This window comes from Nothoprocta perdicaria, unplaced genomic scaffold (assembly GCF_003342845.1).
Source record: "Nothoprocta perdicaria isolate Ctin4 unplaced genomic scaffold, notPer1 scaffold_110, whole genome shotgun sequence".
NCBI classification, from domain to species: domain Eukaryota; kingdom Metazoa; phylum Chordata; class Aves; order Tinamiformes; family Tinamidae; genus Nothoprocta; species Nothoprocta perdicaria.
In genome coordinates, this window is record NW_020454206.1 from 1530894 (window position 1) to 1546248 (window position 15355).

Genomic DNA, 15355 nt, shown 5'->3' on the forward strand with positions numbered 1-15355 from the left:
CTATGGTTTTGGTGTGTCCTGGCTTTCTGTCAGTCTCGTGATTTCAGATGTCCAGTGATGATGGTATGAAGTCCCGTGCTGGAGTGATGCCTGGAAATGATTCGATATTGTTCAGACAACTAGAGCTACACAAATGGAGTCCTTCTGCAGAAAAGCATAACTGCACTAGGGAACATTGAATTGCAGTATGGGAGTCAAAAGCTTGCAAGAGTAGGTAAGGATCAACCAATCTTCAACCAACACCAATAGATCTTATAGATCTTTTAGATCTTTTAGGTTTTAGATCTTTTCTGCTGCTCTTAGAACACCAAAACTGCTTCTAGAGGCTGCTTTCTCTTCATCACAGTCCAAAAATACCTTCCTAACAACTGGTGTGTTATTGCAGAGAACGCTGGAATTGTCCGTGGTGGTTTAACATCATGTTGCAGTTCTGGCTGTTTCTCCAAATGGTGAGCCAAGATTTGTACAACTTACCTAGGGCAAAGTTTTAAGATGGTTTAAAAATCAGAATAATCTTACAGAGCATGTAGTACAACACTTGTCTGTCCTGGCTTAACATTGTTTTGTAGGATAGTTGAATGATCCCAGGGAGTCCAAGAATAACAGCAACAGGGAAGAGTCTTACTGCAGTCTCTAGGGATCCATGGCTTGAATGTTCTGAAGGACCTTCAGCACAACTTGATAACAGAATAAATACTGATCCTGTAGGCAGAGGCACCAACATGAAGTAATCAGTAAAATTCAACATATTATAGACAAAGAACAATGAACTGGCTGAAATGTTGCTTATAACAGAAGCAACTTTGCAACATGGGTACAATAACTGAGACAGTTACTGTTCTGAGACATCCTTATTCATTTTATTCATGCATAAAAATTCAGGAATGCTCTCTTCTGAAATCAAGTATCTGTTGAAGTCTCACTGAGGTCAGAGGAGGTTATCTGCAGGCTTAAATTTAGGCCTATGTTCAGTCATTACCCTGAAGAAAGATATATCCAAGCATGTGCCTGAATACTGGTCTACATAAAGAAAAGGGAACACATAGTGGCCTCTGTATCGCTTAGCCCAGTCTTATCCTGCTTTTCTTCACACCTTCTGTTTGCTCAAAGTTCAGCTAAAATCACCTTGTCTTTTCCTTTATAAGAATTCTCGGTGGGGGCAGGTTTGGTCAAATAGATGGTTTTACTGAGACAGGAGCTCAGCACAGAGCTCAGATCTCAACTGAAGATTGCAATTTTGCAGGGCAGTTTGTTTGAGATCTTACCTGTTTTGTTCAAAGCCCTGTTTGCCTTTCTTTTTGCCTAAAAGAAAATAGTTGGCCCTGTATAGTTGGCCCCTGTACAATATTGCTGTTTTGTACTAAATTTCAGGTGCTTATAAGCTACACCAAAGATTGTTTTCTGTTTTTTATTTCTGTTATTTAGGAAGGACCAGAATTTTTGTATTTGACTCTATCTAGTAGAGCTGTTGTTTTCATCAAGTGAGAGGGCTGAAGTTATGCTTTAAGCCCCTGGTTTATCAAAGCATGTAGATCTGTACCATGAATTGGGCTTTTAAAAATCATACTCTGCCTTGAATATTGAGAACTTACCTTAGTTTGAATCATGCCAAAACGTTGATGTCTCAGATCTCTCACTATCTGCTTGATGTTGAACTGTCAGAGAGAACAGGTTTTATATTATTGAAGTCCAGCTTAAAAGGGAGAATTTAAACATATCCTGACAGCAAAGCTATTCCTCAGTTCTTTTACAAATAATGTATTGTTAGTTAACATCTCTGTTGTTCAAAACAACAAAAGCCGGTCCTACCCACACGTATTGTTAACATACATCCGAGTTTGTAGTATATAAAATACTGCAGTACTTACCAATGACTTGTTTGATACTTACACATAAATCTTTTTCTATATAGCTCAACAAAACTTCAACACACAGCAAAACTCCACTTCTTCCAATCCCAGCACTGCAGTGAGCTACAACAGGTCCTGTCTTGTGAGCTTTTCTCATGTAATAAATAAATTTTACAAGCTGCTCTGCCAGTGTGGGAGTACCGTGGTCCGGCCAAGTGGTAAACTGCAAATGACTTACACAGCGTTTCTCTTCTGTCTGGAGGAAAAAGATTGGATGTGTATTGACTGAAATATTAGCATATGTATAGTTAATAGAAACTATATTAGTATAATACAGGTATATAAAGGCAACTGAAAAAAAAATGAATACAGACAACAGAGGAAGAAGCTTTTGCTTCCAGTGTTTTCGTCAAAAGTGCTAAATTTAAAAAAAAAAAGGAGTAGTGTTGTCATATTATGGTACACTTGTATCATAAAGACCTGAGTCTCTTCACTAATTCTTCTGCAAAATCATTATTTAGGTAACTGAAGACAACACAGAAGATTCCAGGAGCTTTTAGGACTCAAGCCTTCCTGATAAAAGTTCCAGTCAGGGTTACTTAAGGAAATAAAATGACCTTTGCAAACCAGGACATTCAGTGAAATTGAGCCAAATTAATGTCAAGGTCAAGAAAACTTTCTTATTTTGTGAGCTTACTTGTAGAAAGATTGTGAGCTGCAAGGCAAATACCAGCAAAGATGGGTGCGCAGAGAGAAGATGGCAGTGGCTGCCCAAGTGTACCAAGTGTTAGACCTCTGGGGGCTAGGCTCAGGATGCAGTAAGTACATGTGTTTTAAGTATTTTCTAGCTTTACAGAAGTGCACTCTCAGAATCCAGAAGTCTGAGAAATGTGCTTGATATAATTGTGCATGAGATACTGAGGTTTTATTGCCCCATAAGGCTGTAGTTATCTTATTTGTTGGTTAGAATTAAAAAAAAAGATATTTTTATCAGAACACTCTAGTGTTCACACTAGAGAACACTCTAGTATTGTTTACTGAAAATGAGTTTTGCACTCACCTAAGATCTATCATGTTTTCTTTATAGAGAAAAATAGTTTTCTTGATGGAAAAGGAATAAAGTTGGTCTGGAACAGGATAGAATGTCATCAGAATTACTTGAATTAATCTGTCCTTCCAAAATTACTGTGAATTTTTACATTCCAGGTGCCATGTTCTTGCAACTAGTTTCTGTTTTTGTTAGGCATTTAATTTGCTGTCAGCAAATTTGTAGCTTCAGCTGCATTCATGTCTTTTCATGAATGAAAGAAGTGTCATTCTTTCTACATTCTGGAATGAAAACTACCTTTACCTCCCCTTTCTTTCCACCCATCATTACCGAATAGGAGTGCACCCTGGCAGCTCTGATCAAAAATGTGATTTGCTAAGAATGAAAAGCAATTCTGTACAATTCTGAGCACGCTGGTTCTGTGCCTATTGAAGAAATAATTTTGAACTTTCTTGTCCAAACGTGTGCAATATTGGATCCTCTGCTTGTTGGATGAGCAAAGTAGCATCCCATTTACCCTAAATCCACACCTATTTTTCAGATATTCACATTTTTAAAAAGTACCTAAATGTATCAGAAGAAACAAACAATAATCTCAGTATTTATTCACATAAACAATTTCTTCACCTACAAAAATATTAACTTACCTGCTTGTTGATCACTTCTATTATTCTAATAATGAAGTACTCTAATATCTGGTAAGTGTCTAGCCTGAGATGGAAGTTAGCAATGTCTATAGATTCCTGTGGAGGCTCAGGCCAGTATCGATGACATTTGGCCTTTCCTAGCTCCACTTCTTTTGTCATCATGGCAATCACGTTGGATTCATTCTCCCAAACCATTTGCCAGAAATCAGCTATGGTGGAAGGCAGAGGCCCCTGGGTTATAATATAGAAATGTTCCTCTTCTCCAACTTTCATTCTAATGTAGCTTGCGTTGATGTATCCATTGTTTTCTCCAAGAGGAACTCGTGTTTTATCGTCTGTACGGAAACAAAAAGTTGCTCTTTCAGCTTTAGATCTGAAACAGATTTCTACCATATCTAGGATTTAAGAGTTGTGGAACCTGAGCCTGTGGCAGCCAAGTGTTATCTCTGGTTTTTAGAATACATTTGGCTAACAACACTAAGAGCAATCTATGATAAGAGGGATTCCTATTCCAAGTACATCATGTGGTTCACTGCAACTCTGTTTCTCTTAAGGTACTTCCACCACACTCTGACCAGCATTCTAATCACCAAGGAATTGTTTGGCACTTGTTCAGAATAGTGTGTTCCACGCTAGCATTCATTTATAGCATGGGACCACTGCCACTGATACTGGGATTACGTAATAGGAAATCCAAAATGTGTCACAAATTTTGCACATGTAGTCCTGCTGCATCAGTTTAGAAAGACTTCAAGAACTCAAAAGTAAAGGGTTTTCTTGTTGTCGTAATATCTCTCAGGGAGTAGTTGGACAGGACATTGGAGATTGGGGTTTAGAGATCCTTGTTAACAGCAATCATTCAGCTCTCGATTCAAGTCTCTCTTCTAAAATCAGTTTTCAGTTGTGAAACTTCCTTTAGGTTTAGAAGCAGATCAGAGTCGAGTAGCTGAAAGATCAGGTTGGATATCAGACTTTCAAATACTTGTGAAAAGAATCTTGTAGCTTCACGAGAGCTACATATTTCTGATTTTCACACTTTCCAGATTATATATGTATTTCTCTCAGTATGTGCTTTCCACAGCTCCGCTGTGTCGCAGGCAATAGATATAACTGTAGATTTAAATAGATTTAAAGAGCTGCTATTACAGTTCAAGTTACATTTCCCCACAGAAATACAGTAGATGCATGTCCCTCAGAAAGAGGGAGGGAAACACCAAGAGAGCTGGCCTCCTACTACACCAGGTTACGCCTCATGGAGGATGCTGCTTCAGAAGGTGACATATCTTGCAGCAAAGACATCCTTACAGAAATTGTCAAGTCAACCCCCACCTCTTTTGGAAGAATCTCACACATTTCATTATTAGTGGCGCTGTTCGTGATTCAGGATGCATTAGATTTGCCTCCTACAACTCAGTTTTAGAACCATTTCTTTTGATTTCCCATGTCTTCATCCTCTGAATTTGTGTGTGTGTCTCATTAGTGTGCATACTTACATGGAAGAATATCTCGGTATCTGTTTTTGTCACGGTTTTCTGGTGCTTTGCCAGTTCTGCAGTCATCTATTGGTTTTACATTTTCTAAAGCCTAGAGAAATAGTTAATCTATAGTTAATGTAGTTAATATAGATAATATAGATTATATATATGATATATAAAAAAGAATATATATAGATAGTAGTAGTTAATCTTTTTTGCTCTGCCCTGCAACACTTCTTAGGCTTAAGTTCGACAGAACACAGGGAGAACTGAGAAAAGGTGATCTATGCAAGAAAGGTTAATTATAGGAGGAACTTTGGACAAGAAACAATGCAAGCCAGACCTGTGTGTAATGAGAGAGATCCAAATGTAACATTCACTAGAAAACACAAAGCAGAAGCCACATTCTAGCTGGAATAATTCTCTGAAAAGGTGGAAACAGTGTAGATAGAGAAATAGATCTCCCATACAAGTAGAAAGCTAATAAAAATCACTTTGCTAAATACTCACATCTTAAAAAGAAATCACACTTTACCATAAACTCTTTAAAGACCTCTTGGTTCTCAATCTGCAGCTGAAGACCTTGAATAAGACCTTTGATGCCAGTCCTTGGACCTACTCCAGTCATTGAGGATTTAAAGTTAATTAACTGAGCTGGTCCATCTTCAGAAACAGAAGTTCTGCCTGTGCATTAACAAAAAGAACAGAAGAGCTTTTGCTGATTATTATTCATAGAATATAGCCTTGGATTTAAAAAAAGTACAGTTCAGTACAATGAATGAAACTTCGATACAATTTTTTTACTTATACTATGGCAATGAAGCAGAAAATATATGGGACTTAGGTTCACCAGGAGAAGAAGAACTCAGTACCATGTATCCAGACAACATCAAGTTTCTTGAGATTTGAAAATGGATTCAACTGCTGGAACTTCTGCCCTTACACAGATTCAAAATAGTCTCCTCTGAATGAAATGTTCTTACAAAATTGTGAGTTTTAACATCAGTTTGTGTAGGAGACTCTCACCACATCTTTGTAGTAAATCACTTTCATGATTCTAACAATTTTCCTACTAAAAACAGTCTTGTCACACCATACTGTTAGGAATTGCCACTGTAAGTTCTTCCACATGGCCAAAGTTAAGACATAAAGACCATATTCAGACCAGATTCTTTGCTTGTAGAGGAGGGATTAGTGTTCATCTCACTGTACATGTACTGAGGGCCTGGCCTGTTACATTAGGGAAATAAGTTTTAGCAAATATACTTCTGTGTAGAAAGGAAATCCTGCAGGGTGTTTCATTCTCTTCACTGGTCCAGTTCTCTGACTCCGACTGCTGACTTTCCCTTCTTGTACAGCTTTTACATCCTGCACATCTGTAAAACAAGGTTAGATGAATAATTATGCTAGAAGTGGCATAAATAGTGCTAGTCTGGCCTGTCCAAGAGTTTTGGTTTTAATCTCTTTTCAATTGCTTTTTAGTTTCTTGAACAATTGTTTTCAAGAATTGTTGTGAACTTGGAAGAACATAAGCTCAAGGATTAATTTCATCTTTTTCTCTGGGGTAGTATTTGCAAACATAATAAAAAATGTTCTTGGTAGAAAGCAGGTCTGCAGTCCAGAATACAGCTGTAGTGTGTACAGAATAGGTCAGATCTGCCTGTGCCAGCCAAATCCAGTACTCTGCACAGGTAACATTTGCACTTAACTCTTTTAGAAGGCTTGAGTGTATTACAGTCTTATATAATCCTATCCTACATAGTGTCAATTATAATACATAATGCAAGAAGTAGAAAAAAAAAGAGGGAGAATAAAAGAAGGGAGCAAGTAGCAGCTTGGCAAATGTCAGTAGCTGTTGAAGGTTGTGCAAGTTCAGGTTAGCTGGAGCTAACAATACATACATTTGTTTACATCAAATAGAGCAAGATAATTTAATAGTAATCATACCTTATTACCTGGTATAGATGAAGATAATTTTGTATTAATGATGAGGAAATAGCTAGCGGCACTGAGCCCATGTTCATGTGGATGTTGTCACTTCCAAATGCTCCCAGGGCTTCTTTCAAACTCTCTATGCAAGTAAGTTAGGGAAGATTTCCAGGTAAGTGTGTAGTCTAGCCTGGTAAGTTCCAGACTAGAAGTTAATGCTACAAGTGGCATTAGTGGGAGCAGAATGCTGTTAGTGCCCCAGAGAATGAGGCCAGTAAGACTATTAAGAAAACAAGGGAATTTGTATATAGGTATGCTTAAAGAGTTTTTATCACATCTCTTAGTTGTTGCATGAAAGTTGTTTGGCAGCTCTTTTTGCAGATGGAACTGCATTTTGATAGAATTGTGTTTAAATAATTTGGGACATCTGAGTGCGTTTGTGTATCATAGAGGGAGAGATCTGGAACCTATCCATATGGTAACCTGTCCTGTCATATTTTGATAATTTTTCCTGTGTTTGAAGGACTTACCCATCTGAATTCTTGATGGCAATATCCTGATGTTCTGGCTGACTTTGAAGGGATCTGTGTGTGCTTTTGGAATCCTGTAGGTATTTGTAGGTAACAAAAATGTGTGGAAAAAAATAGTAAAAAAGAAACATAAATAATATAATTACTTTCATCAGTAGTCTTATTATTTACCAAAAATATATTCTTCATCAAAATGAAAGGAAGGGAAGATAGAAAGTAAAATTTCCACTTTCAGAAGAAAAGTACAGAACTGATTCAGCATTGCAGGATGAGTATAAAGGCCCAGCAGCCGTATCTGTGAGCTCCGTAACAACACGGTCTCCCAAAGCCTCTGTACAGGCTGGCACGCACGGGTGAACTGGGAAAGGTTGGTGTTAATTACGTCCTTGCTGATCTCATAAGGAAAGTGCAGACACAGGAGTCATGATCCACAGTCTGCTCTTTACCTCCCAGCTCTTGGCAGCAGCAAGCAGCAGTGTTGGAGCCAGAAGTGCTGGCAATGATTTCTTTTTTTATCCCTGACACAAGGATGCCAGCTGTTAGAAGCAGACTGCAGCTGCTTGCAGAAGAAAAATGCCATGGAGGAGGCAGATGCTTGATTGCCCTCCAGGTGGAGTAGAGGCAGTAGCACTGGTGGCTGTTCTTCAGTACTAGACAATGATAACTGGATTCTGCATTTATATTATGAGGCAGAACATCTGCCTTCACTGTCTGGAAGTGGCCCCTGCGGAACTGTAACACTTGACAGACAATTATTTAAATTTTAGTTCAGACTGGAGTTCATCATCATCTTCTTTCCCTACTTAATATTTCAGATGCGTTCCGAAAACCACTTTAGCACGTTACACCGTATAAACTATTGAATGATCCAAAGAATCATTACAGTAGCTGTCACTTGTACCTTATTTTCTAACTTTCATCTTTATATTTCTCCATTAGAATAATTTGTGTGTGCATATTTAACCACAAATTCATTTAGCCAGTTTTCAGCATGGAGATGATTGGAGAATCAGTGGGGTTTTGTTTTCTTTTCTGGGAGGGAAAGAAATTTTACTGCTGCTTTTATGTATCTGTTCTTTTTTTATTTTTATTTGGTATCTTGTTATTTTCAAAGACTCCATGTTTGCAGTGGACTGCAAATAGTTCCTGTTCATAGGAGACAGTGCTAAAGGCAAGCTGAAAATAATGAAGAACAGAGGCTTTTAAGAAACTAATTCAGCAAAAATTTAAGCATGAGCCTGAAGTTAGGACTATCCTTTTCTGGACCAGATGGACTTCTCCATTTATTTTTCAGCAGGTGATTAATAGCTTGCTAGCACTGGAGTGTAATAAGGAACCTGAAACCTTAGCAGAAACTCTCACTTCTCCTTAATCTTATTTCTTCTCTTTATTAGATCCTAGATATAACCTAGGTTTGATACTGTATTTTATCAGTCTCTAGCAGTTTATTTCCAACATTCATCCTAACTACACACTGAAAACTTTCTCATTAGATTTCTCTTAAAGGTTTTCCTAACTTATTCAGTACAAGGATTCCTTCTGTTTTCCCTTTAGTTCCATGAAAATTGCTTCCGACAGGGTTTGGGACACCTTTTAGCTCTTGAGATTAGAAAGATTTACATTTATCAGATTTTCTGAGGAGAGATTTTCCAGTTGTATACCTCAGAAAGGACAGATGCTGTGAAATGAATGTGGAATGTTTTGGAGGACTTGCCAGGATTTAAAAACATAACCCAACTGAAAGACAGATAATAGCCTTAGTGTTATGTATTAAGAGGAAGACAGGTGAACAGCATTCCTCTGAAGTATATTATGTTTTGAAATACTAAAGGAATGACAAAACTGACCTGTCCTTCATGCCCAAATTATACAGCACTAGAGCTGGCATTGCTTGTGCAGCTTTCCTTTGAGCACCCCTCATTCAGCACCGATACTGCGCTCATCATGAGCTCTTGTCTCAGTGGAATCCCTGACGCACTGGCGCGTTACCAGCCCCAGTGACACTTCCCGCAAGTTTCTCTTTTTGTCATGAACAAGGTGGCACTCTGAGGTCACCTGCCCGCATGGCGCCAAACCCTCTGTGTCAACAGGCACGAGCGCAGGGCCCGGTGATGCCTAGAAGTCCCATCCAGCACTTACCTGGCTGCCCAGCTGGTCACATTCCTGTGCTTCTTTGAAAGGGGAAACAGGCCGAGCTCCTGTGCTTCCCTCAGTGCTGGGGTCATCTGAATATGAAAAAAAAAAAAAAAAAACAAAGTAAAATATCTCAAAAACATGAAAATATAGCTCCATTTCTTCTGGGTAGCCAATGCCAAGGAACTTTGGTCTCTGAAGAGGAACTGAGGTACAGAAACAGAAGCTAGAGGAAAATGTTCCTTTCCTGGTTGCTCTGGGAGGAGCTGAAAAGCATAGCTGGCAGATATATAGTGCCCTTTAGGAAGCCAATACAATTCAGGTAGCAAGAAGATGCACTGACGTAGCTGCCTGCATAAGTAGAGGTTGTAAAATGATCCCTAACAGAATTTAAGTCTGCCCTTCCGTATCCAGACCATTCCTCTGCGTTGATGAGAGACAAATAGCAGAGCTTTCCTTTCATGCCGATCCTTGCTTAATTACATTGGGTTTTACAGATTCAGGAAATCAGATGGAGCTCCCCAGCAACTCTCTGTTTCACCAACATCATGCAACAATCCAACAAATGTTCTTCTACTAGTCCTTCAAATTTGCGCACCAGGAGGGAAGCCTGGTCTCACCAAAGCTGGTGAATGTTTTGCCAAACCCTTCAGTGGAGGAAGAAATGAGTGAGTCTTCTTATACCTATCTGCCTTTCGTCTTCTGCCTCATTTATGCAAAAAATGAAATGGGAGCTGGGATGGGGAAGTGAACCTTTCCCTTCCCAGCCAGAGCTGAACACAGTTCCTTCAGCCTTACAGAAATAAAAGACTGATTGAAAAGTCAATTGCAAATCACTGAGAAAGAGGGAGGAAAAGTTAAATACACTGCTCCCTTCCGTTACTTCAGATTCAAGGTAACCCTGAGGACATGGCCTTTTCTGACTTACTGACAGTCCTAGTTTGTCTACCAGAACCCCCACTTGTCCTACGCCTTCTCCCCAGCTCCTCATGACAACCCTCTTGGCATCTCAGCATCTCTCCCAGCCCAATTTGTACATCTCTTCTTTTGGAAAAACCCTGCTCTTGAGCAAAGCAAGGGGCTCTCCAGTGGTCATTGCACAGGGTAGGAGCATGAGCTGTTAAGAAAGGGAGAGGAGCTCTTGGCTGGGGAGGATTACAAGTCGCAGGGCTCCATGGAGGTAAGGGAAATGGATTTTAGCTGCTGGGTCAGGAAGTGGATGTTATTTTTTATCAGTAGATTCTACAGAACTAGGTAAGTTGGGGCAGAGCAGGAACGATCATGGGCTAAAAACACAAGCCAAGTTAAGGTGCCTATGAAGGTCCCACCACCTTATCTCCACCATTCCAACACTCCTGGCATTCCCTGTGCTCTGTGTCTTACCTGGCCAGTGCTACAAAGCAGGATGAAAACTTGCTTATATTAACAGCTATGAATTAGGCATGACTGTAAAGTTAGGGAAACTAAATTGTTTTGCTGATGGGAAAACTGAGGCCGGGCATCACACGATCCCCCCTTCAACATGTCCTGAGTGGGGACAGCTACTTACCAGGCTGGGCCGCCGCGGCGCGGGGGCAAGGTGGGCTGCTGCTCCGGTTGCCCGAGCTGGCCCAGCGCAGGGCCGTGCTGCGGCACACTGTGAGCTGCACCGTGCCTCGAGCCTGGCGAAGCAGATCTATAACAGCTTGCCGTGGCAGACCAGACACGAACGTCTCGTTCACCTGAAAAACACGACGAGGGGCCGCTCCAGATTCTTGTAGCAGAAGGCTGTGACATAGCACTGAGCATATGCTGTACGTCTCTACGATTCCTCTCACTCTCTTCCATTTTAGTAATTCACTTGATCCTCTCTGCTCTGTTTCTATACCATAATTGCCAGCAGTGCACAACAGAAGTGTAGTCTGTGCTTTCTGGCACATTTCGAGGGCATCATTTCCCTCCACTCCTCAGATGGCACAAGTAGGAGACAAGGAAGCAAATGAAAAATAGAAGACAACAGTAAAAGAGTGAACCTCTTGAAGTGGGAGATAGGAGAAAGGAAAAAATAATGTGGGGTACAAAACATGATTTGCCATTAAAAGTTTGCTGGTACAGAAAGATTAAAAAAGAAGCTTCACAAGCCCTAATCCGTGTGCTTTTAGACTGCCTTGATACTACCTGACTAGTAGTGTCACTACCATTGTCCTGTTGGTCTGCTTTGTATGCATGTTACAGTCAGCTAGCTGTCATTCCCCTAATTCCCACATGGAAAATTTTCACAAAAAAAAAAAAAAGCAGGGCAGCAGAAGTCTCCCAGAACATCATTCTCACTGCCAAGAGTCTAGGACCCTTTCTTCTGCATGTCCCTGGGTCAAGCAGCCTCCTATCTTTAGTCTGTACAATCTTCATCCTGAATGGAGCACTCACTGCAGAGCCACTGTAGTTAAAGATGTCCCAAAACAATGAAGAACAAACATTACCTTCAGCAAGATGTCACCAACTTGGAGCCTCCCATCTAGATCTGCAATGCTGTCTGGGCTGATGGCTTTTATTAGGATAGCCCTGCCATTTCTTCCACCGACCAGTGCAAATCCTAGGCTCCCATTTTCTGCTTTTTCCAATTCAATCTTAATGATAAAGTCCTATAACACAAAGGACACAATTTAAAGTGGAGCTTATTCAGAGCTGTGTTTTATTTGTATTTTTAATCCCCCCAAATCCCAGTATGCTTCACAGTCCTCACTGACTGATGTAAATTATAGGATACTTTCTTGTCTTGAATGGAGAGGTAGAGATTCCAGTGATTAACAGAGCAGCTGCATGTATATATCAAAAGGAAAATGTTACATAGGAAATGTTGTCATGAAGTTTCAATTTGAATATTCCTTTCCATATATTTGTGTCTGTTCATTGACAAATAACGTAATTTTGCACCTGTAAGAAACTTGAATTGTATGTTGAGTGTGAAAGCTGTTTTTTTTTTTTTTTTTGAATAGTATTGTGTATTTTGGGAATCCATCACTTCAAAAGTACCATCACACCATTACATAATAATAATTGTAAACTCCAACCATTTTGATTTATGTAAACATTGTGTAATACTGTAAAGTTTTGGAATCATTTTACCTTTCTTCAAATGCCCCATATGAGAATTTTGAGAAGTTTCAAGGATTGTTTGGCTTTGTTGTGAAAATAAGTTATAATTGCAGTTACACTTCTTTTCTAGAATCCCATTTTGTGCCGTTATGCCTTAGGCTTTATATTTTCTGTACTGCTTTCTTTATAAGTTAGGGCTTGATTTTATAAGCTACTAAGAGTTACATTAAGACCTAAGAGAGGAGTTAGGTCATATGAGTCTTGCTTATATTACCAAGCTGGTGAGATAGTGATATTATATTATTGAAAACAGCAGTAGGATGGTCTGACCCCAGAAATTGCTCAGCATGTTGTAATTCATGAATACTGAGCCAATTCCAAACGTGACAAGATGCCCCACAAATGTATTCTGTCCACATTTCCAAAATAGAAGGAAATATATTAAATTCTAAACCATTTACTACTATTGCTAGTTAAATACTACTACAGATCCATCTAGATCACTTTAGTTGATGGGCCGTCTCACAGTTGGCTACACTGTCACTTACTCTGTGCTCTGGGGAATCCGAAGTGTTTTGCTCATCACCAGAATTGGCTTCCTCCAGATGTTTCTCTATGAAAAAGCAGCGAGAGTTTTTATCCAGGTGTACTGGAAAAATGTTTTATATTGTAGCATTCAATCATAATACAGACATTATAAAATATTGCATATTTGACATTTAAAAGAATGCAAAAAGACTTGATCCACTCCTGGACCATGAGACTGTGAGCCGAGCTTTCTGCATCTTATCTGACCTTATGCTTCTCAAAAGCCAGTTTCCAAAATTAGGATCAACGACTCCAGCTGGACAATAGGTAACATATGAATGTTCTGTGATATATCAAGGAAGACAGTTTTGCTTATTAATAATTAATCTTTTCCATGAACTGGCAGTACCACCTGCAGACATTATTTTCTTTTGAAGAGATGGCACAAAATTTTACAAATGCTATTTCAGAAATGCAAAATAAAGTCCTTACCATGCTGCTCGGGTGGATGCTCTTCTTGTGGATTCAGGTTTTCATTTGACAGAGAGACACTGTCTTTTTCCGTCTCCACAAGCGACCCTAAGAACATATATTTTAACTGTTTTTAACTGACAGACATTCCACGAAGCTACATATACCCCAGGGAACTTAAACTTGTATAAAGCAAAGAACCAAGGATCATGTTTTCTCAACACATCCAGTACAAAAGCAGTACAAGACATGGTTACACATGGTTAAGTTTCCCTATTTGTGCATCCATATAAACAATTATTTCAAGAACTGCAGAGATACTTGTATCTCAGTCACTGCTGGTTTTCCGAATTATGACAACACTCAAAAGCTAGACTGAATCCTTATAGACATGAGGTACTGATTAAATAGGGGAAGAAATGGGGTGTATTAGTGCTCACGGGGATGGGTGTGTGAGAAGCCAAAATACTTTTTTTTTCCAGTTTTGAGTTTTGCATTGTCATTTATCTTATTTATCTATCACAAAGAACTTCCAATCTATGAATTATAGAAAACAGTGAACATTCTATAGTTAGTATATAAAAAAGACCTCCTTATTGTAGCTGCACTTTTAATTTACATTTTTGTAACTAAGAGAATATGCAAAGTGAAAGCATGCCTCCCTCCATAATGGGCATTTTTTTTACAGATTTTTAGATAAATTTGTCAGAGTTAATAGCAGAGAGAGCAGCACCAAGCACAAACTACAATAGACCTTTGAAGTAATTCACAAAGGCAAGAATTCTTTATTATAAATGAGAAAGAAAGGCAGGGTGCTGCACTATTGTGCTATTAATGAAATTGCATCACAGGTAGATGGTGGCTGGCAACCTGTTTTGGAAATGTCTTGAGAAATGTATATGTGTGTATATATGTACGCATATATATATGTATGTATGTGCAAGCACACACATGAGCATTGATAGTAATGCTATTTTAATTAAGAAATGCTATTTTAATTAAGAAATATCGGTACTGCCTGTGATTTTCTCTAGATGTGTTGATATCAGTTTAAAAATTTGGCCTAAGTGATCAAGTAGTGGTGAAGTATTAAAAGTATGATTCAAAAATACTAAAAAAAAATCCCTTACAGATTAGTTTTAATCAAAACAGGCCATGAAAATATGCACACATAAAACTCCCATTTAAGGCAACAAATTAGAAAAAAAGGCAACTATAAAAGATGCAAATGGATTAAAATTAAGTGAACAATTTTTTAAAGCATTCCACATTTTCTATCTGTAAACTAGCTGTAGATCTAGCTAAGTTTTTTCAAATCTGTTATAGAACAGAAATACCAAATGCCAAGTTGTAGCCTGTTAGTAACTTTTTTAATGCAACAAATCAATGCCATGTATTTATTTCCAAAATGAGAAGCAAGTTTGAACTCAAGAATAAAAATATTAGCATTACTTACTATTTTCCTGCTCTATGGGAACAACTGGATTGCCATTTCTGGGGGCAGAAGAAAGTGAAGTATTTGAACCATTGCATGCTTTGTTAAGTACATAGGAAAAATACTTCTGAAAAGCATCTTTGTACTTCCATTATTTTATCATTCTTAATTATGCTATTTTAAAGTGCAGTTATTTCAGTATAGGAAATATTTATCTATTTTTACCACCAATAA

The 15355-nt window shown here is 38.7% G+C and overlaps 1 protein-coding gene across 1 annotated transcript in view; it reads right to left on the minus strand.

Moving 5' to 3' along the window:
• Positions 1 to 612: 612 nt before the first annotated feature.
• The window catches only part of FRMPD2 (FERM and PDZ domain containing 2), a 52251-nt gene continuing 37508 nt past the window's right edge, over positions 613 to 15355 (minus strand). Inside the window, exons 33-46 of the mRNA XM_026050452.1 lie at positions 15143 to 15180; positions 13708 to 13794; positions 13236 to 13300; positions 12072 to 12233; positions 11162 to 11333; positions 9619 to 9704; positions 7480 to 7553; positions 6287 to 6396; positions 5556 to 5704; positions 5039 to 5129; positions 3546 to 3880; positions 1891 to 2106; positions 1593 to 1655; positions 613 to 702 (exon numbers count right to left, since the gene is read on the minus strand). Coding sequence (XP_025906237.1) covers positions 634 to 702; positions 1593 to 1655; positions 1891 to 2106; positions 3546 to 3880; positions 5039 to 5129; positions 5556 to 5704; positions 6287 to 6396; positions 7480 to 7553; positions 9619 to 9704; positions 11162 to 11333; positions 12072 to 12233; positions 13236 to 13300; positions 13708 to 13794; positions 15143 to 15180 — 1717 coding nt within the window. The 3' untranslated portion in view covers positions 613 to 633. The remainder of the gene's footprint in view (positions 703 to 1592; positions 1656 to 1890; positions 2107 to 3545; positions 3881 to 5038; positions 5130 to 5555; positions 5705 to 6286; positions 6397 to 7479; positions 7554 to 9618; positions 9705 to 11161; positions 11334 to 12071; positions 12234 to 13235; positions 13301 to 13707; positions 13795 to 15142; positions 15181 to 15355) is intronic.